The following is a 20,167-nucleotide window of genomic DNA, read 5'->3' as shown; positions in this document are numbered from 1 at the left end:
CATCATGGTGGCTGCATACTGTTGGCCAAGGGCAGCCCGCCCTCGCGACACGTAGGAGATACAGGAGCATCCCACCAATACTCATGCGATCATGACCTGCAACAACAACACGACCACTTTCGGTCAGCCTATCATGACGACGCGTTTAGCATTCGGTGGCAATCAACTCCTTGGAGCTTGCAAAGCTAGTCGAGCCACGGCGGAGTCCGATTGGCATGACCGCAGCGATCAGTCGCGTTTCCAGGGGCGCTGTGCAGCAGACCGGATCGACGGCGACACGACATCCAATCGCTTCCCTCCTTGATGATCCAGGCGAAGGGACTCGACTGGTCGATAGATTGAACGTATGCCGATGTCTCGTGACTCTACCCCGCGTTGTCATGTATTGATACGGCTGAGGGATTGATATAAAGGAGCCCAATCCTGTCCGACCTGCTCTCGTATTGCTTTGGTCCTCATCGAGTCACTCTGGAGTGACAAGAGCTGGAACAGAAAACCTTGCTGTGACTAGCTGATACTTCTCATTCAATCTTCTTTTCTCTACTATCTACCAATCTATCCAATACGATGTCTGCACCAGTGGTTCAGGGCCTCTCCTCCTTGGGCTCTCAGGCTGGACAATATGCCAGGCGTCAGGCCAACACATGGAGAGACAGACTCTTGACTACAGGTATGTATTCAAGACGCGAGACGTTCTGTAACATTTGATCCCCTGGCCATGAATCTAACCCAGACAAGACAAATCTCGCCGTAGGGCACAGATTGTTCAGACCTCGTTCGCAGTCCACCGACCCGTCTGGGTTACGGCTGGTGGCGCTGCATACACAACGGCAGCGGCAGCACTGCTCACACTACGATACATGAAACGACTACGATGAAGGAATGAATGGAAGGAGGGGTAAGGAGATCCTTGATGGATGGTGACAGGGATGTTTCTGGTAAACATACACATACAGCGGGGGACTGGTCCACGACTGCTATTTCATTTCCTTTGTGACTTTTCTTTTTTTCTTTTTTCTATTTCTGATTTATGACCAGTGGGAAATATTGACTGTTTCTTTTATTGGGGGCGGGTGATTTGTCTATAGCCGCGCCGGATGGCAGGGATGGCGTTACGGAATTGTTACATCCAGGAAACTCAATGAAAATGATGATCCATCTGAACACCAACGAATTTAAATTGCCTGTAGGATGGGGTGGCTGTAATTAAGATGGGTACGGTATTGTCAGAAAGTATCCTGAGCCCTCCTTGACTGTACATGGACGCAAACAACAAAGACTCGACCAGGGTCATCACACCACACCCGTCATGCCACATCGACAGACTCTGGAGGTACATCAATGTACTTCCGTGGTTCTCGGAAGTCTCTACACGAAACACACTACAAATCCCCGGAAGAAAAAACCCACCGACCCCATCTAAAAGCTTCATTAACACTAAATCATCGCAGAGCGGGTCAATATCGAGTCTGGGGGTACTTCAAAGCAGAGTAGAGGTACCTCTGAGGTACCTCCGAGCACTTCCAGGTCCAAGGTAACTCCCCCACAGATCCACCAGAGCTGAAGTGAGATTACTCTAAATTACCGGCGACTCCACCGCCCGTTGATCGAATTGTCAGCATACGTATCCGTACTTTGTAATGGATGGGGTCGATTGGACGAGACGTGCAGCCAGACTTTCGACCCCGCTCGATGGCGCCCAATGGCCGGCTATTATACCAGGATGGCTGCAGGATACCCCGGATCCAACTTCTCAAGGCAACCCCGCACTCGGCACCACTTAGGATTATCCACTTGCCGAAACTGGGGCACTTGCGATCTGAGTCGTGGTTTCAGGTCGAGTGTCTGCTGAGACATTGCCGTTTTCTCCCCCCATCGGCCAGGCCGGGCAATCGACTGTGCATCTCTCCCTGGTAACGTTAGGGCATTTTCATATAAATAATGCTAAAGTTAGGAAAGGGATAATTTGATCGTGACAACCCCTAACTTCAATCAACGACACTCGTCCTGGATGCGTGTCGATGAACAGTGGTAGATCATGTAACTCTCGACGAGCCACTGATGCAAGCTGATATCACCAGTCCTCCGGCAGGTATTGATAATCCACACTCCTTCCGCTTTCGTTCGGAGCCTTAGGGCACTGTGGCCTAGCCCGGAGTAGTTGTCATATGACGTCTACAGCCCTAGCGTGGAGATTCCATTTTAGGCCACCCAACGCGATGCAGGAATCTGTCCGCGTATCAGCGTGTTATGTACGATTTTGCCGGCGGGAGACGACAAAAATGATTCCGCTCCTAACTAACACCGATGGCGTTAAATCGTGTTCTCAACGCTGGTGGCTGTGTTTATACCATACTCGCCATATTAAGGCACTTTCGTACGTGGCATGAATTCAGAAATCGAAGGTAAGTTGGCTGTCGTTGGAGACTTTGTGGAAAGTGTCCAAACATAGTAAATATCTACACGGTATGGAGGCTATTACTATAATGCTGCTTTCGATTGTCCCTTGAGCACGCTACAAGTACGCCTCTTAGATAGTCCTCTGCACCAATTAATCAACAATGCAAATAGGAAGATGCAGAAACCAAAATCAACAGTTTAGGATGCCCAGACATATAGTTTGGTGGAAATGTAATGTTTGAGATTAGAGCTAGGGTATAGAAAGACAGGTACCGAAAGGCCTAGCTATAATATCGCAATGGATACGGACCCCTTGTCTCTCAAAGGCGGATACGCAAGGCATAAAATCAGAATATGATGTTGTCTAACTGGGAGGCTTACTTTTGGGTATACGTATCGCACATGGCCGGCAATCCTACTTCGACGGCAGTCTACTCTGTTGCAACACTGCCTCCTTACAGAAGGCTGGCCATGCATACTTCGTCTAAGGGGATTCTGGCATGTAGATTCCTGTGTTCACAATGACTCTGCAGTCTTTTGTCTTATGCAAAATCAATACCGTGTATGATCTTTGTTCCTATGTGACTTTTCTATGTGTCCCCCAAATTAGTGAGGGAAAGGTACAGAAGCGGATCAATGATATTTACATTCCGTCCGCGGCGTTCGCGTTCAATAGCATTTCCTATGGACAACACTAGGACCTGATTCATCATATGCCTCCTTAGTTACCCAAAGATCTTGGAATGTAGAGAGTGATGCTAACATCGAACCTCCAATCCAGGTCAAGTACTCTCGCTCCGGGGGAGCTACAACATTCACCTTCATTCTTGGTGGGCTGAGAGATCTCAGTTCATGGAGTAGTCGATCTGTCATACCAGGCAACATTGAAGAGCCTCCGGACTAGAAAACAAAGAGAAAAAGGCCCGTCAGTAAAAGAAAGAACCCTTTTATCGAAGTATGTGTTTCTTTTGCTTTTTTTCATTTTTTTTTAAAAAAAAAAAAAAAATAAATAAAAGAGAAAGAAAACAGAAGAAAATGGTATAGTTACCAGAACCACATTTCCATAGAGATCCCTCCGAATATCAAGATCACATTTGAAGATCGAATTATAGGCCATCTCATGAATGCCTTCCATTTGAAGATCAATTGTAGCGGGTTGGAAGAGGACTTCAGGTGCCCGGAATACCTCTGCCCCCATTTCTATAATTTGCCCATCAGGCAGCTCATAGCTATGCTGAATATTCCCTTGAGGCTCCTGCGAATCAGGTGCAACATAGCAGTGCTTTTCTTTCATATCCGAGAATATATCAGAACTGAAAGTGTTTCCGCCTAGTCTATTCGCTAGGTACTCTGTTACCTCATTTCCACCTAAATCTGCCCGAAGAATAGCATGGGGTAATGCAGATCCCTCATAAACTGGGACACAGTCAATAGAGCCATGGCCACAGTCAACTGATAAACCAGTTGTACGTCCGGACGCGTGTAAAGCTAATAGCGCGCCAATACTAATATAAAATGCTGGGACTTCGAACTTTTCAAACATAATCTGCGTAGTTTTCTCTCGGTCCGCTTTTGGGTTCAGCGGGGGCTCAGTTAGAAGAACCGGAGACTCTTTCGGAGTAGTATTAAGCCTAGTGGTAAAGGCGTAATTCCAGATCTTCTCCATAGCATCCCAGTTGCTTATTAATCCACGCTCGATCGGGTTCGTGAGCGAAAGCATCTCACGATATGCTATGGCATCATCACCAACGTATGAATTGTCCTCAGATCTGAAGCAGATCATATATCTTAGTGCATTTCACTCAATGATGAGGGGCGTGATATAACAGGCATTACCCTTCGTAGCCGACAATTGTAGCTATTCATATAAACTTTAGCATCAAACTAGGCAAAAGTCCCAGACAAAACTCACGGAAAACAGCGCGCGGGCCGTTATCACCAGCAAACCCGGCCTTGATATACTTTGTCCTATAAATCCGATCAGCCAGTGTGTTTTATTAAATGTTGGCAAAATCAAGGAGGATCTCAAATGCCGATTGTAGAGACCGAGAGGAAGGTGGATACAGTACCCATTATCGATGACAATAGCAGCAACATCTTCATGAACTAGAATTTAATCAATGAATTAGTACAGCCTTCACATTCACAGAGGTAGAAGATAAGCTTTTCTGCTTGAGAGTCTTGGAGAGCAAAACCCTGTAGGCCAGAATCAAAAAAAATAAATTATGATTGTAGAAAGCATACCCCCCATGTTTATAAAAGTAGATAAAGAGTAAATGTTCTAAATCTTAGGATTATAACAAAGCAGACACAGATTGAGAAATTAGTAACTTCTAATTAATCCAGAGGAATTCGTCCCTATTAATAGTGGGTGAGGACAATACGGCAGCTATTCAGCTATTCGTTGGCGGGGCCTCGTTTAGACCTTGAATAAAAATTCAGGCGGGAACTACTAATCCAGCTTTACTCAAAGGGGAAACGCATCTAGCTGAGCTGAAAATGAATCCCACCCGTGCCCCTCCCCCTCCCCCCACTCAACCGCAGGATTGCTTTTGCGTAGATGATCGTCTGCATCGGTAAAGGCTCACTTGCATGTCCAGTGGTCCAACTACCTCAAACTGTTATTCACGGATCGTACTTGCATCACTTTCCGATCCCCCGTTCACCCTATGGTCACTGATCACTATTGGATTCTAGTCATTGTGGTAAAGGCACATCTCACCAAGACACTTGGACTCAGATCGGAGGACGATGATATCATTCATATTCAGCTGCACGTCGGACCGCCCGGGTAGTGCTATGTGAGGGGCGATTCCTGCTACGATTCTTCCTTTGAATCGGGCTCCACTTGACAGATCTAAGTGTAATAAATCTTGGCATGTAGTTGTTCAAACTCGCCTTAAGGTTTCTACACCGCTACTCCAGCAATTGTGATCCTCGATTCACGTGCTAATTGTGTCAAGATGAAGGTTACCACTATATATAGAGAGAGAGAGAGAGAGGAGATCTGGAACATTCACACGTCTGTGAGGGGCTTTGAAGATCTGAAATACTTGTCGTCCAACCCGGCAATGCCGACTGGCAACTGCCGATTCTTTTGGGGGCCCACTGGCAATTGACTCACCGCTTCAGCTGACTATGTTAGCGTCATCTAGTTAGTATAATAATAATAACAACAATACCAAGATGCTTAGTTTGGCATGCGAGAAGGGATCTGGAACAGGCACTGCTAAGCATGAATCTAATGAAAAGCCCTTTGGAGATTGTACAAGAAGTCTCGAGCCGCGCAGAGGGGATTGTTAGGCATTCTCGAAGACCAGAACCACCACTATATCTCAATGATTTTGGGACCACAAATACTCTACTCTCAACACGCTCGGTAAACCTTTTAATGATCCACTTATCCCGTTCGATAAAGTCTCGAGAGATCAGTACTATTAGCAGTACGTAGGTGGGGAGATGATCAATCACGTCCTGCAGTATGATTACTTTCTGGCCTACCTTCCTCAAAATCGATTTAAACGATCTCTCGGGAGCATAGGGCCTCCAGATCAAGCACAGACCTATAAGCACCTTAGACCTTAATCGAACGACCGTTTGCAGGTAGAAACTTTCCACAGTTTCTCCAAACTCGTATACGATGAAGGGCAAGAGGCTGCAACCGGAAGGATAAAACTAATTTGACTATAAGACTGTAGGAGAGATTTCTTCCTAACGATAAAGTGCGCCGAACTTGAAGCTAAGCCTTAAGTGTTGGTAGTCATTGGGAAAACAGTGTATTATATGTTTTTCATTTGGGGGTTTGATTTGTAGAGCTCCGGGTTTTATGGCGAAGTATTGAAGTCCCGGGCCTAGATACGCTGTATGTACATCGGTGGTAGATTGAGCACTTGGCGAGAGATGAAGGCTTATGGAGGGAGAGGGAGAGAGAAATTGCTCTTTTTTTTTTTTTTTTTTTTTCATTAGGGAGGCTAAACAGATATTTCATTGTTCAGATTAACCAGTTATTAACCGATATTAGCCAACATTAGCGAAGCACATTGGCAAAGTTCCTCCTCATCAGAGGTAAAATACGGAGTATCACCCAAGCGTGCGCAATGTCATGGATGAGAGTCCCGGCTTTCCTTGAAGTCGAACTTTTCGATTGTGAATTCCCTATAACCTAGAAGCTAGAGTTGACCGGGTTCCCGCAAAGCCCGCCCCGAGCCCTGGCCCAACCCAGCGATTTCCGGGGGCGGGTTCCAGATTTAGGACCCGCTCTGGGTTCCGGGCTCTAGGGCTAAAACCCGACCTGAACCCAGGAACAGCTTCGCCCATCTCTCCCAACGGCCTTACCCTCTCTACGCAGCACAGTCGTGGACTGTAGTAAGGCAGTATGGTTGTCTACCTCGCTGTGTTAATTGGAAGTATCCGATGATCTCAGTGGCTGACAGCTTGTTTCCCACTAGTCTGTATCAGGCATAATCACCGCCCCAGTGCCATGCCAGGGTTTACCAGCTGTACTCTGACTATTTCTTGGTCTTCTTCGACCACTGTTCATATCACATTCTTCTGTGAGCTTATAGGGAGTAACTCTGGAATAAACACCATAAGGCTGTTTATCTCTCTTTTAGCTGTTTTGCTTCGCCAGAACCCATTTTCTATATCTTCTCCTAGGCTATCTTTACCGCCTGATATACTTGTTAATAAGGAGATCTTACCAGTATACAATTCTAAGTGCTTCTACCCAGCAAAACCTGTAGAGATATGTCCAATTGATTTGCCCCGACTCAAATTGCGGGTTCGGCTGAGAATATTGCATGTGATAACCAAGGCCTTCATTGTATCTTTGGGGATAACCAGGCGTGTCTATGTCAGGGTAGTCACCCAGAGACGTAATGCCGTCTTATGTCTCCAAGTGGTGATGTCAGGATGGACGCTCTGTACTTTTGACCCACGGGCTGTCTCTCGGAATCGGCTGTATAATCTGCCCGTCCTGGACTTTCAGCCTTGAGAGAATGTAGTTAGTAAGTTAGGGAATATCAGTAATCTTTGTCTTAGTCTCGTGTTGGCCTCGGCTTGCCACTAGTTAACTGCTTGTCAACACTTGAGCTGCAATAGGTAGTTGACTAGTTGAGTGACGCTGTTATTGATCAAGTGACTATCAATTTAGCCGAATCTGGATTGCACCTTGAGAGGGTCGGCGATTTTAATAGCCTATCCAAAGCACAACCCCACAAAGATCTACATGGGCGCGTGCAGCAAGGGCAAAGCTTCTGCTGCGATTGCAGAACTGAAAGAACAAGTCCCTTTGCGTTAAGAGGCATGAGCGGTCATAAATAGTTCCTCTCAGCTCCCGCACAGCAACCATCAGTCGGTCATGTGTAAGCCATCCTTAGTGCCTGTTGACTCTCTGCGTTGTCATATTATATCAGTTCCGTCTCCGGTGGCATCCACTCACAGCACACGCAATCGTTTAGATTCGTGTTCTTCATGGCCACACTTCAGTCGCTTTTTAAGCGTACCCGGCCTCAAGATTTCTAGCTCTTTCCACTGTAGTATCTTTAATATATTTATTACTATTTCTATAGTATTTATTATATTATAGAACATATTAACATTTTCTGGAAATCAGTTCAGCAGCCCTCGGCCTATCGTCTTATATTTAATATAAATAACCTTATTATAGGCTTAAGTACAAAAATAGAATCTATTGTTTTAGACAAGTTCTTTTCTACAGTAAAAGAAGAAATCTCTCTTCTATCTGTAGCTATAACTATAGGTATACCGGGTTTCAAGTCCCTGTAGTATTCGGTTTATTTTATAATAGATCCGACTATATAGTTTCTGTACTTTCTATCTAAGCTTATATCCTCTACTTTCACAAAAGTCTCAGTATAATTGAGGGAACTATGTTATATACCCAGACTATCTCGGGATATTCCAAGGCTTTATGAATATTCTTAGCTGGAGGTGCAGTATGGCCGTGCATGTTGATAAGAGGAGGAGTACTTTAAAGAGTAAGTACGTGAACTGATTCGTTTGGCAGGGGGTGTGAATTGATTTACGCCCAGAGGGGTCGAAATTACTCTGTTAAGAGAGAAATTCTCACCACATCTCGCGGATGAGAGCTCCTATAAGTTTCTAGAAATTGCCCGTGTGGTGGTTTGGGCTGTGCCTTCTCTTCTCCACATTTCATGGTTCTAACGAAACGCCGAGTCAGATTTCAGCATACCGATGATAAAGCACAAAGAAATGTTCAGCTACGCCACCAAAACTTTCAGTAAAATGCTACTTCGGAGTTTAATACTAGGATCGTCGTATTCTCAGTGGGGCAATACTGCTCTGCATGACGCACATTGCTGTCCAGTGGAAGGTGGAAAGATGTAGCCCATATGTTGCGCCCGCATCTGTATCAGTAGGTACGCCTGATTCCTTCGTTGTGGACCGTCTAGCCGTCTTATATAAGCGGCAGGTGGTGTAGCTACTGTCGATCTAGCGAAGATGACTCCTTTTCTTGGATGTCTTCCACTCCTGCTCCCACTGGTAACGGATGTGGTTGCGAATAAATGTCTTCTCTCTTGTTAAGAGGGGTCGAAGTGAGAGTGTCTTGCCTGGAATTGCCGCTTCCTTGGCCAATTGATCTGCTGCGTTGTTTCTCAGGTCGTCGTAGTGCCCTGGTAACCACTGAAGGCGGAGTGTAGCACCACTTGCTCTGGCTTCTATGGCTGCCTGAAGGACAGCATAGATGATCTGTTGTCCTGGTTTGTTCCCTGGATTTTGAACCACTTGTAAAGCAGATATGCTGTCGCAAAAGATCATAGCCGATAGCGGATATCGAGTCGTTGTTTTCTGGTTTTGTTGACCCCATTAAAGGCGCCTTTCAGGTCGAAGGCCACGAGAGTGACCACTTTTTGTTTGTACCACACCCGGCATATTGCATTGCCCTAGACTATTGAACTCAGAAAAGTGGGCTTAAAGCAGCGGTGAACTGGATGATCAATACTCTTCTCCACCACCGGAAACTCTAAGGTCAATCAATGCTCCGTCGTATAATGGGTTATAAGAGGGGTAGGAGAATTACAAGTCGTATAAATTTTGGCTCTCTCTTCCTTTAACCATCTATCTCTTTATCATTCCATTCCCCTACTTTCCTCTGTCCCAAACACATCCTACCTCTCTTCATTTTCATACCCAAAAATGAAGCTCTTTACCACCGCCCTTCTTACCACTGCCACAGTCGTCCTGGGTCAAAACGATGATGTTAGGTTCCCTGTGAGCCCTAAAGTGACTGTAACTCAAGCCACACTAAAGTGTGGTCTCGACGCAAGCTTGCGTTGCTGTGAGACTGCTACATATACTCCTGATCTAAATCCCCCCAAAAGTGGTCCTTTTGTGGGGGTATTGCAGGTTGCCTTGGGCGGTGGACCTGGTAGCGATGGCCTTGGTCTGTTTAAACACTGCGAGGCAATTTCCAATAATAGTATATGATACCTTACTTTTTTGAACCGGAAATCATGCATGCTAATTTTCTTTTCTTATTTAGCTCCATTACTTAATGTAGTAGGTGCGGGGTCTGACGACAGGGTTGCTAAAAAATGCCAATCTATCGCCTCATGTTGCCAGGTGAGTCTATCCGAAAACCCTTTACTGAACTGTTCGATGCTGACGTACTCCAGCCATCTGAAGACAGTAGTGTCGCTTGTGTGGCACTTGGGTCACTTTATTAAGGAAGAGTATGGGCCTGTGAGAGTCCTCGGTGGAGGAACGGATGACCCCTAACTCCCAACCTCGAATTTGGATATGCTATTAAAGAATTTTATCCTACAATTCTAATCCCTACTCTAATCAATGCTGTTTTTTTTTTTTTTCTTCTAACCAAAGACTACCCAATCCCTTCTCACTTAGTTCCACCTTTTTCTTGTGTATGACATAGAATGGCCTTCACACACGACAACTATACGGTCGCATGGATCTGCGCCATTGCCGCTGGAAATGGCGGCTGCGAAGGCTATGCTGGATGAGGTTCACCCTCCGTTTCCCCCAGCCAGAAATCGACCACAATGTCTATACACTTGGGAGTGTTAGCGGCCGCCATATAGTAGTGGCCCCCCTACCATCTGGTGTGTACAGAATAATATCTGCGTCAACTGTAGTTTCATTATGGCTTGATCGGAGATCAGGTTCCGCTCTCTTGGAGCCTCCCTGCCAAGACTAACGGCCCGCAATCCAACCTTTCTTGGCAAGACCAGTGCGAAAAGAGAAACCAGCAGTGGAATTATTCCTGGCCTGACGTCATTTGATCGTTCCAATACGCCTCCATGATACCAACGGTACCCAATTGGATAGAGGGTTCGACCATTCTCTACCATTACAACCACCTTTTACTAGATAAGTGAGATCCATCCCAAACCCTCCCTTTGGGAACGATATTTGAAGAATGAAAGAGATGTTGATCTTATATAACCATCCAACGACCTTGCTGGCGTCGGATACGCATTATTTTTATTTGGAGAAGTCTCTGTTCAGTGTTCACCCCAACTGACCAAGCATGTCACCATCTCGAAAACCACCATCGCTCAACGATTCCTAATGAGGATGTCTTTACTCCGCGAAGTAAGGAAGCAAAGGGTTGACCTAATCAAGCAAGGTGCCAAGAAGGAATACAGTGCTCTGGAGTGCTGGCTCGAGGCCTGGTCGAGCCTTGGTATATAAAATCATAGTATGGACATATTTAATCCAGCCGCAGTAAAAGGCTTAACAGAGATCATCGTCTCTGGAAAATCCTTACGAATGTCCATCGTTTGCCGCCTGTGATAGGTTCAGGGTTCGATTTCATCTGCTTGTGAGGATGATTGTGGATGGGCAAGGGAGGAGAGGCTTCGGCTGGAGTTTGCTGTGTTGGCTTCTTTGATAGGGAATTTACGACTATTTTCCAGTCTCTAAGAGTGTTAGGGCTTCTATCTAATCTTAGGACCCGGAAATATAGGTTCTCCCGGGGCCGGTAAGCAGGGCCCACAACGCCGAGGAATTAGTAGTAGCTAGCTGAGATAGCTAAGAATGAAATGAAGCAGATGAGAAAAGCTCTCCTTCCACACACTAAGAGAATCTACAACTTACAGGTAGAATCGGAGAGGTCTGTCATCAATTTCTCTATGAATATTCAGGTAATATTATGGTCAGTTTAGCATGCTCATTATTCAAGATTGTAAGCAGTGGCTGTTAAATCCAAAAGGACTTTTGTAAATAACTTCGTATTGTCCGACATCTGATGTTCAACCTCCTGCGGCCTTATATGTAAGAGTATGCAACCCACCTATTTCAGACATGTTTAGTCCCGAGCGAGACACAGATTGCGATACTCCGTTCTTTCGTTGCTCAACTTTACCCCTAGACCCAAGCCTTCCGCACAATCAGCATCCAGAAAAAGCGACCACTCTCCGCCCAGTTCTATCAACAGCACACCCACAATCATAGCAATAGCTCTTGGCCCAAACATAGCCTGCGCTGGACAAACAAACGGCCTACTACCGAACGGAAAGAACGCGAGTCTCTGCTGTGATGTCAAGGCTCTCCAACGTCGTGGATCAAACAGTTCCGCATTGGAGCCCCAGATATGTGTCGCACTCTGCACCATCTCAATGTCCGCATTCAAGACCTCAACCGTATCTGACCCCACAGGGAGGAATCCTCGATGCACTCGTTTCGTAGGAGGATAGAGACGCAGTGCCTCGTTGACCAACATCTCTGCGGAGAGGTTTTGCTCGCCTTTTGGTCGCTCGAACTCATCCTTGGTGGGTGTGTGCGCGAAGGTAGCTAGTGTCTCGCGCCATTCCGGGTGGTGTAGCCCTGAGGTGTAGCGTACCTCTATGAAAAAGCGCAGAACAATGCGCCACATGGTCTCGAAGCCTGGGATGACCAGATTCAACGGGTTCTCTTTGGGATCTAGACAGTTCAAATTCCGGAACACGATACCAAGGGATTCTTGAAGAGGAATGTTGTCTTGAAAACATACGTGATCTGTCTTGCTTTTGGACGAAACCCATGTATCGTTAATAGCTTCCGCAAGACAGAGTAGATGGTAGTCCGGTATCTCAAGGGCCTCGGTTTCCATAGGGAATAGCACGCGTAATACCACCCGCAAGACCAATACTTGTACCAGGCTTGTTAACATGATACGTGCGTTGTCAGGACTGTCTGCAATTGCGTCGTCAATACTACGCCGTGCCGCACTATGCACAAAGCCTGACAAGGACTCCCAGGCTATAGGGGACAGGTTAATCAAGCTTTTAGCTCGTCTGATGAAGCATTTCGCCTGGGTTTCATTATCGGTGGTTAAGGCGTTTTCGATTCCGAATACAACATGCAATCGCTGGTTTGGAATGGCTCTAGATTGACGTGCGTTGAGCTGATTATGCATTTTCTGATCCAACCCTTTCCCCTCTATTATGCGACGGTATGTTTCGGGGTCGACATTGTGGGATATTGGTTTCTTTCGTTTTATGAGGAGCAGAGGGTACAGAGATGATAGCAAAATAAGTATGAGCAATACTATCCAAAGAGTTAACAACATAGCTCGGGTTAAACACTGGTGGATTATACGGCTGTATGTAGTATGGTGAGCGAGAAGGGGAACTAGGCAATGGCTCATTGATTTAGATATCAGATGAGTATATAACAAGTTAGGTAGAGGAGACAGAGCTGTTTAATTTCTAGTTGACCACAAAGTGCTCCAGACAATGCCCTTCACCTGTAGCGCCTGGTCTCTTTGTTCTCTCCAGCTGGTTCCTTTTGTTACCTGAGCAGTATAAATGTGGCATCAGCTCTACATAAACAGTGAATATAAACCTCATCTTTCATGGGATTGGCCCCTCATCATGATCTTCTGTTGAAATTGCCTAGTACGGCAGAGTATGGCTGACAAAAAGGTCAAGGTAAGAAATCCTGGCGTATTCCATTCGGCCACGCAGTTCCGGGCTATGCGCATCTGACTATTTTAGTGCTGGATAGGCAGCGTAACTAGATTTGCTGAATAGATAGACGGCAGAAAAATAGGGGGCGAACTAACCTAATTACACTGGCCCACAGGGATCAGCACGATCTTTTCGCACTCCAGGCACAGTAGATGCCCTATTCCTTCGACAGCTACCCAAACATTTATACTAAGCATAGTCACGGGATCCCACAACAACTACGTAGAATCCCAGGTCTTTAATCTTTCTACAGATAATCTGTTTATATTTTAAAGCTTGACAGAAGCTCCTTCTTTAACAGTGTCAGTACTGAGCAGTTTAAATTCTAAACTACTAAACTATCCAAACTGGACAAGTTAAGTCAAGAACGGAAGTCTAGATCTTCCAAGGAATTCCAAAAACAGTAGTTTCGACCCCATGCGATCGTAATCACCAAAACAGGAATAGCGGCTCTACCTCCGAAGTCAGAATGTATTCCCGCACATACAGCCGAATATACTAGAGGCCGCGGTGGTCTATCATTCCCATGCGCCCCGAAACATGAGCCATAAGCATAGTATGAACTACGGTGCACTCCCAAGCATGAGGATATTCCAGAGGAGCTAATAGATACTTTGTGAGGGGGCACTAGATACCATCTGTCATTCAAATTGCTACGTCTATGGTGCCTCTTTGACACTTATCGTATTTACGAAGCGCATCAATATGCTGTTAACATTCAACAGAGTCAGTTTAATCTTCAGCGTGCATAATCAATTAAATTTAGGGATATAGTTTTAGATAGGACGGTAGTTTTCATATTTTGTGTAAATTATGTGAAAAGCTCCAGGGGTATTGGTGGCCCTTGAGTTTTTTCATACTATCTTAAGGGCCCAATATCCGGGAAAGTGTTAGTCTAGCATGAGGCGTGGGGTATTAAACCTACATATAGTCTGAAATAGTGATATCAGGTTGCCCGCTCAAGTTATATTCTAACATAAGCTCCGAGATTCCTCGACCAAATCGTTCAGTTAGGGCGTGCATTCACTTGCCGACCTTCCGACAATTATTGACCTTTCGCAACGTACCCTTGCGTAATTCCGCTCCGGGTTTATCTCCGGAAAGATACCTTGCATCAGAAAGATGCCCTGGGTTTGTAGACACCTTTCGACTTGCTTGAAGCCTTGCCGATGTAACGCTGACATAGCGGCTACATGAACGAGCCTCGGGACCGCCAGAACCCTGGAATGCCTTCAGGATGTGATACTCCTTTCTTAGGATATTCTGCCTTGAAGGAAATACAACTGAAGGAGTCTGCTTAACAGAATATTGGCCAAATGGCCCGTTCCTTTGAGATGTCGATCCAACTAGGGAACGGTGCCTGCCAATTGGCTGTCAGCTGTTCATCCTGCCTTCTCCAGACCTCAGTTACGACATCACTGGCAATCTTGAAAGGTGCAAGCCCGCTCATGATATTTGACTTTTCCAGTAGATATCGGATAGATTCACGTTGTTTGACGGTTATGGCTTCGCAACCAGCAATAAATAAGGGCCAAAGAGTGCCTAGGCCAAGGGGATCCTCTAGTTTCAGCCGTCTATGGAATGCAAGCAAAGAGGTAATGACCTTCTCAACTTCACTTTCTAGGATGGCGGGATATGTTTGTCGAACCCGTCTGTGGAAAAATATGATCAAGGCGGAATTGAGTGCTCGGAGGATAAACGTATCATCCGTCGTTTGCTCACTGCGATGATTTGGTTCGGTTTCACGGGCGGCGTAGGCATGTATAACACCCTCAAGGCGCGAGGCACGCTCCTGCAATGCTTGATATGTATTGCAACTTATCATGATCTCTGTATTTCGTGCGTTTCTCAGGGTGTCCATGATGTTTGCCAGACGAGTCGTTTGGGATAACAAACTAAGCCAGATCTCTGGTATTCCATAAACCTGCTTTCCAAGAGTTTCGGTTGATTTCCTTGAGTCCTGGAGATGTATGTCTGTGATATCCGCTCTTCGGCATTTTAGTTCGTCGATGTTGAGGTCGTTGTCGGGACTTTCTATATGCAGAAAATCATCCAGACGAACGACGCCCTGGGTGTATCTTGGCATCGGCCGCTCTCTACTTGCTGTGGGTCCCTTTGATTGACAGTGAAGATTGAAAGTACTAAGTGATGACGTTGGTAACGTGTAATCATGGAGGACATAGGTACTTTCGCCTGCAATCCGAAGCCAGGTGTATACATTGAGCAGGAGACGCATCCTTCGTGAAATCCTGCGCTTTGGCAGTCCCCGTACGCGCAGGAGTCGCTCTGCATCGATAAGGTAACACCTTGCATCCCGAGGTTGACCGGAAAAGACCTTCGCGTTGTCAGTACGAAGAGGCAGGACAAGAAGTACATGCGAGACCTGGTGCTCCTACTGTAAATTTTATCATTCCATAAAGTGCCATCAATTGGTCTTTAAGCTTGGCCTTTTCTGATCCCCCCGTTTCCTCGCTCAACGATATTCGTATGTGACTTTTGGCTTCCCCGTAGCATCGCTGTGCAAGCCCTTCCCAATACTCTGCTGGAAAGCCCATCTTATCCGTTGACAGGTTGGCCGCGAGATCAATTGCCGAGCATGCGAGAAGGGAGTATAAATGTGCCTGTGACGCATGAGTAACAGCTTCGCAGTCCATTATCGTTAATGCTCCCAATGTAAGCAACGCAGCCGGCATGTTAACAATATCCCAAGGTGACTTCTTGCTGAGATGAACAACAGCCATCTGAGGTATAACCCTTCTTTGAAAGTGCTTCAGTAATTCAACGGCATTCTTTAATATATCTTCATTCTTGCACGACCGATGCGTCAAAGGCTGTTGATACGCAGTGTTTTCGGAAGAGATGTCACAGCCTTCATCGTCATCGAAGTTTGGATATGTCATTGATGACTCCTCAATCAAGGGGCCATCGAGATGCGACGCCGTTGTGAAATCAAAGGCAGATTCAGGGTCCAAGGCAGAATAGCCCGAAAACGCAGGGAAGTCGCTACCAAGGTCCAGAATATCGTCCCATTGCAGGAAAGAATCTACAGGAGCTGAGGGAATGTCTAGAACTGGTGGAATGCTCATATCGGAGGCCTGAACGCTGACGAGCTCATCTGCAGGTGGCTCTTCCACGGGATGTTGGACCTGCGCATCTTGCGATTTGACTGGGGCGGCAGAAATATGAAGAACAGCGAAAGGCCCAATTCTTGCTTCCCATCCGGATAGAAAGCAAGGGGTCTTTGATCTCGTGTCAATCTCCTCTAGGGAAGCATCGACAGAGCCTAAGAAGAGATCCTTGCTTAGGGCATCAGTCATCGAGCGCCTATCCTCTTCTACATTCAATGTCAGCGATTGGCCGTGCACGGACTATTGAACTATCCCCTGCGGAAAGGTGCAAGTACCCGTTAACAAATGATGCCTAACCCCAAACCTAGCGATAGGGCCAGCCTCCACATAGGTGGGTGAACGTTTTCGGGAGGACGCCCATCGAATTTCATTAGAAAACCCTTCGCAAGTTAGGCCTACGGCCGCGCATGTCTGGCAGGCAGGCCGTTGCGTATCACACCGAACATGGCGGCGTCTACAAGTCCTGCAACTGCCTAAGATATGTTTCCGACGAGCTCTAGATCTGGCCGACATGATTCTAATACAAAACAAGGGCATTCGACACTGTACCGGAATCTCTAACCCCGCGAAAGAGGAGAGATAATGAATGATCATGGATGGTCAGGTGACCGGATCCGCTTGCCCTAATCTACACTCGATCACTCGCGAGAAGTGCAAGTCATTCCGCAGACCAATTAGTTATTAGTGCTCGACTTGATCGGTCAAAATTTCCTCCTCGTACAACTGGTGTACTTGAACAACAACCAGCAAAGAAAGTTACTATGAGAAAAATAAAATAAATAAATCTATTCGGCGGGCGATTCCAACGCCCACCGTCCTACTTGTTGTTCCATCTTCTCTCTTTGAAATTACTGAATACAACGTTTATGCTTCATAAAACCTTCGGGTTTGTGTGTAGTATATTAGTAGATATTCCTAACAGGAATGTAATAACCATATACTAAATTATAAAGCTAGTGTAGAGATCCTGATAGATAGATAAAGGCAAGAAGCAGCAGAACAATAAAATATGTGCAGAGTCCGTCTCACACCAACCATATAATTTGATCAAGTAGTAATACCGACATTATTCAAGAGGAGAATCTTTCCCCGAGATAAGCCTTAAGGTACCAAAGACGAGGGGCATAGAAAGCATGGGTTTTCATCATGATCAAGGCAGTTGTACCTATCCAGCCAACCTTATGTGGAAGGATTAGAACACTTGTACGTCTTCATCCAATGCAACACAGAACCACGGATCTCCATACATTGCGATAATTAGGCCCCTCGTCCGTAGCGTTGCCGTACAGCATCAGTTTCAACGAGCGTCCCGACTATGTCCTGCGATGGATGTATGGACCCATTTGCTCACAGTCGCAATCAGGCTTGTACTTATTCCTTTAGCATGATCTGATATTTGTAGAGTGCGGGGTGGTAAGGATCAGAAATTGGGGCTTCATAGATCCAGCGCCTGGTAATAAGGCAATAATAAGTATACACAGATGGCTCCACTTGCAATTAGTTTGCGGGGATCACGATAATGCGGGGGGATCTCAAATGATATGATCTCTTCATTTTGGTGAGCAACAGGTTCCGATAGCCAATTGCCCCCTCCGGAACAAGTTGCCTCGTTACCTTGCAACAACCAAATATATTCAAACACTAACAACGAGTACTTATAGCCGCATCCATCCTTAGGTAGAAACCGATTGCGCATGCTTGACCACTTCTTTATTCTCACACAAGTGCACACTACAATTTCCACACATTGTCAAGTATGCCCACGACCACGATGGCTCAATCTCCAGAGCTTCAAGGGGTTATGGTTGCCCTCATCACGCCTTTCACGGAGGACCAGTCGGCAATCGATTTTGAAGCTCTTGATGCCCATATTAATCGCCTGATCGATGCCGGTGTCCATGGCCTTGTTCCCGGTGGAAGTACTGGCGAATTTACTGCTCTGACTACGAAGGAACGAAAGGACGTGCTCGAACAAACCGTCAACTCTTCCCGGGGCCGCGTGCCTGTCATTGCAGGAATCGGAGACCTTTCCACAGCCAAAACCATTGATCTGGCCAAGCATGCAGCGAAGGCTGGAGCTGCAGCCCTTATGGTAGTACCACCGTTCTATGACGCCGTGAATCTTGCAGAGCTGCGTGGTCTGTTGAAAGAAGTCCACGACGTGTCGAAACTTCCGCTTGTCTATTATAATATCCCCTCCGCATCTGGTGTCGTGTTAACTCCATCCGAGCTTGCCTCACTAAGCGATGTCGGGGTGAAATATCTAAAGGACACCTCCGGCAACGGGCCTGCACTGACGGAGCTGTTATTTGCCAAGGACATCAAGGATAAAGTGACTAGCTTCAACGGATGGGATACTTTGACGTTCTATGGGATGGCCGCTGGTGCAAAGGGCTGCATCTGGGGCGCGACCAATATCCTGCCAGAGTTGTCTGTACGTCTCTGGGATGCTATTTCTGTGAGGGGTGACATCAAGGAAGGCCGTGAACTGTGGAAGAAAATATTTCCTGTCTGTAAGCTGCTTGAGTCGGGAAATTATTCCGCTGGTGTCAAGGCTGGTATGGAATTGCGAGGATGGAAGACTGGTGGCCTGCGGAAGCCGTTTGTCATCCATCAAGGCAAATTGAAGCAGGAGCTTGCCACGGCTATTAATGCGGCTGGATACGATATTGTAGCATAGTTCATTTGAATTGACATCATAAATTGGCCGTATAACCTTTCTCGTTCTTAGTAATTGTAGTCTTTTCCCTTTGCAGCTGAATTAGCGGCTGGCCATGCGGGCACTCATCTTTCAAGAGATGAGATCTCGACTTCTTTTTTCCAGCACTTTGGACAACATAATGAGAGGAAGATATGAAGAACCATTAGTGGTCCTATGACCATTTGCAGGAGGCCGCACCGGAATAGGGCGCAGGCATATTATACACACTCGAACGATTGAGATATTTGATAGGCAAAGTAGGGCATAACGAAGAGCGGGGACAAAATCAAAGCTAGATAAGTCTTGGAGGGGTCTTGATGGGTTGAAGGGTTGTGAAGTAGTGGGCAAGAAGGAAATGTGCAAGTGGTTCCGAAATCAAGGCCCCCCCCACTTTTGCAACAGATAAATAAACATAATGGGAAAGGTGTTCCGTACCACACAGTATAGCCTCAGAAGCTGAGTATACATAATTGTACTCTTTCTCTATTCGCATTGCCAGTACTCTCGTAGGATGCTCAGCTCTATCATCTCAGGGTAATTCGACTACAAGATGTCCTTTCTTCCGCTCTTGTCCTTACCGATGCACAAATATCAGGCAAGCCCTTAGTATACTTACCTCCGCCAATTCGCTTGCAGGTATGATACGTTGATGATAGGGCCAGAGCAGCAATTTTCCCTCACCCGGACGTGAAAGGACAGTCTCTCCAAACAGAAAACTTCAAAGACTATTGGGCTCTAGCGCACCGAGATCCTACAAGTGGCGTGCAGGGCCGTCAATATCTCATGGCGGTTCTCCATGACTGGACTCTGGGTGAGACAGTGGACTTTCTGACCGAGGACCATGTCAACAAATAAGTGGTTAAAGCGACCGAGTTCTACGATGACTGGGAGGACGACTCCACCATCTGGTACAAATATGTTGTGCCGCGGTACCGTCGACTACCTGAAAGTGAGCTGTATCCTGGTGCAAAATTAGGCTTCACGTA

At 46.3% G+C, this 20,167-nt stretch overlaps 5 protein-coding genes across 5 annotated transcripts; 2 read left to right on the top strand and 3 right to left on the bottom strand.

The window, feature by feature from the left end:
* Positions 1–457: 457 nt before the first annotated feature.
* On the top strand, positions 458–1,172 carry BDV38DRAFT_246994 (uncharacterized protein). The gene is made up of 2 exons (XM_032054614.1): positions 458–670; positions 739–1,172. The coding sequence occupies exons 1-2, from the start codon at positions 568–570 to the stop codon at positions 876–878; spliced, it is 243 nt and encodes an 80-aa protein (XP_031913328.1). The 5' UTR covers positions 458–567; the 3' UTR covers positions 879–1,172.
* A 1,897-nt stretch (positions 1,173–3,069) lies between these two features.
* On the bottom strand, positions 3,070–4,651 carry BDV38DRAFT_271391 (actin-1; the record flags this gene model as incomplete). Its single annotated transcript, XM_032057309.1, has 6 exons — positions 3,070–3,300; positions 3,449–4,169; position 4,237; positions 4,313–4,368; positions 4,470–4,506; positions 4,645–4,651. 6 exons carry the CDS (start codon positions 4,649–4,651, stop codon positions 3,070–3,072), a joined length of 1,053 nt encoding a protein of 350 aa, XP_031913327.1.
* Positions 4,652–11,710: 7,059 nt separating this feature from the next.
* Positions 11,711–13,232, bottom strand: BDV38DRAFT_293021 (uncharacterized protein; the record flags this gene model as incomplete). Its single annotated transcript, XM_032062146.1, has 2 exons — positions 11,711–12,930; positions 13,178–13,232. 2 exons carry the CDS (start codon positions 13,230–13,232, stop codon positions 11,711–11,713), a joined length of 1,275 nt encoding a protein of 424 aa, XP_031913326.1.
* A 1,417-nt stretch (positions 13,233–14,649) lies between these two features.
* On the bottom strand, positions 14,650–16,993 carry BDV38DRAFT_293020 (Zn(II)2Cys6 transcription factor; the record flags this gene model as incomplete). Its single annotated transcript, XM_032062145.1, has 3 exons — positions 14,650–15,687; positions 15,749–16,686; positions 16,756–16,993. The coding sequence occupies 3 exons, from the start codon at positions 16,991–16,993 to the stop codon at positions 14,650–14,652; spliced, it is 2,214 nt and encodes a 737-aa protein (XP_031913325.1).
* Positions 16,994–18,251: 1,258 nt separating this feature from the next.
* On the top strand, positions 18,252–19,438 carry BDV38DRAFT_293018 (dihydrodipicolinate synthase family protein; the record flags this gene model as incomplete). Its single annotated transcript, XM_032062144.1, has 1 exon — positions 18,252–19,438. One exon carries the CDS (start codon positions 18,252–18,254, stop codon positions 19,158–19,160), a length of 909 nt encoding a protein of 302 aa, XP_031913324.1. The 3' UTR covers positions 19,161–19,438.
* Between the last annotated feature and the right edge of the window lie 729 nt (positions 19,439–20,167).

Source organism: Aspergillus pseudotamarii (genome assembly GCF_009193445.1).
Source record: "Aspergillus pseudotamarii strain CBS 117625 unplaced genomic scaffold BDV38scaffold_28, whole genome shotgun sequence".
Taxonomy (NCBI): Eukaryota; Fungi; Ascomycota; class Eurotiomycetes; order Eurotiales; family Aspergillaceae; genus Aspergillus; species Aspergillus pseudotamarii.
Note: the sequence above shows the minus strand (reverse complement) of the source record. Positions and strands in the feature narration are given on the sequence as shown.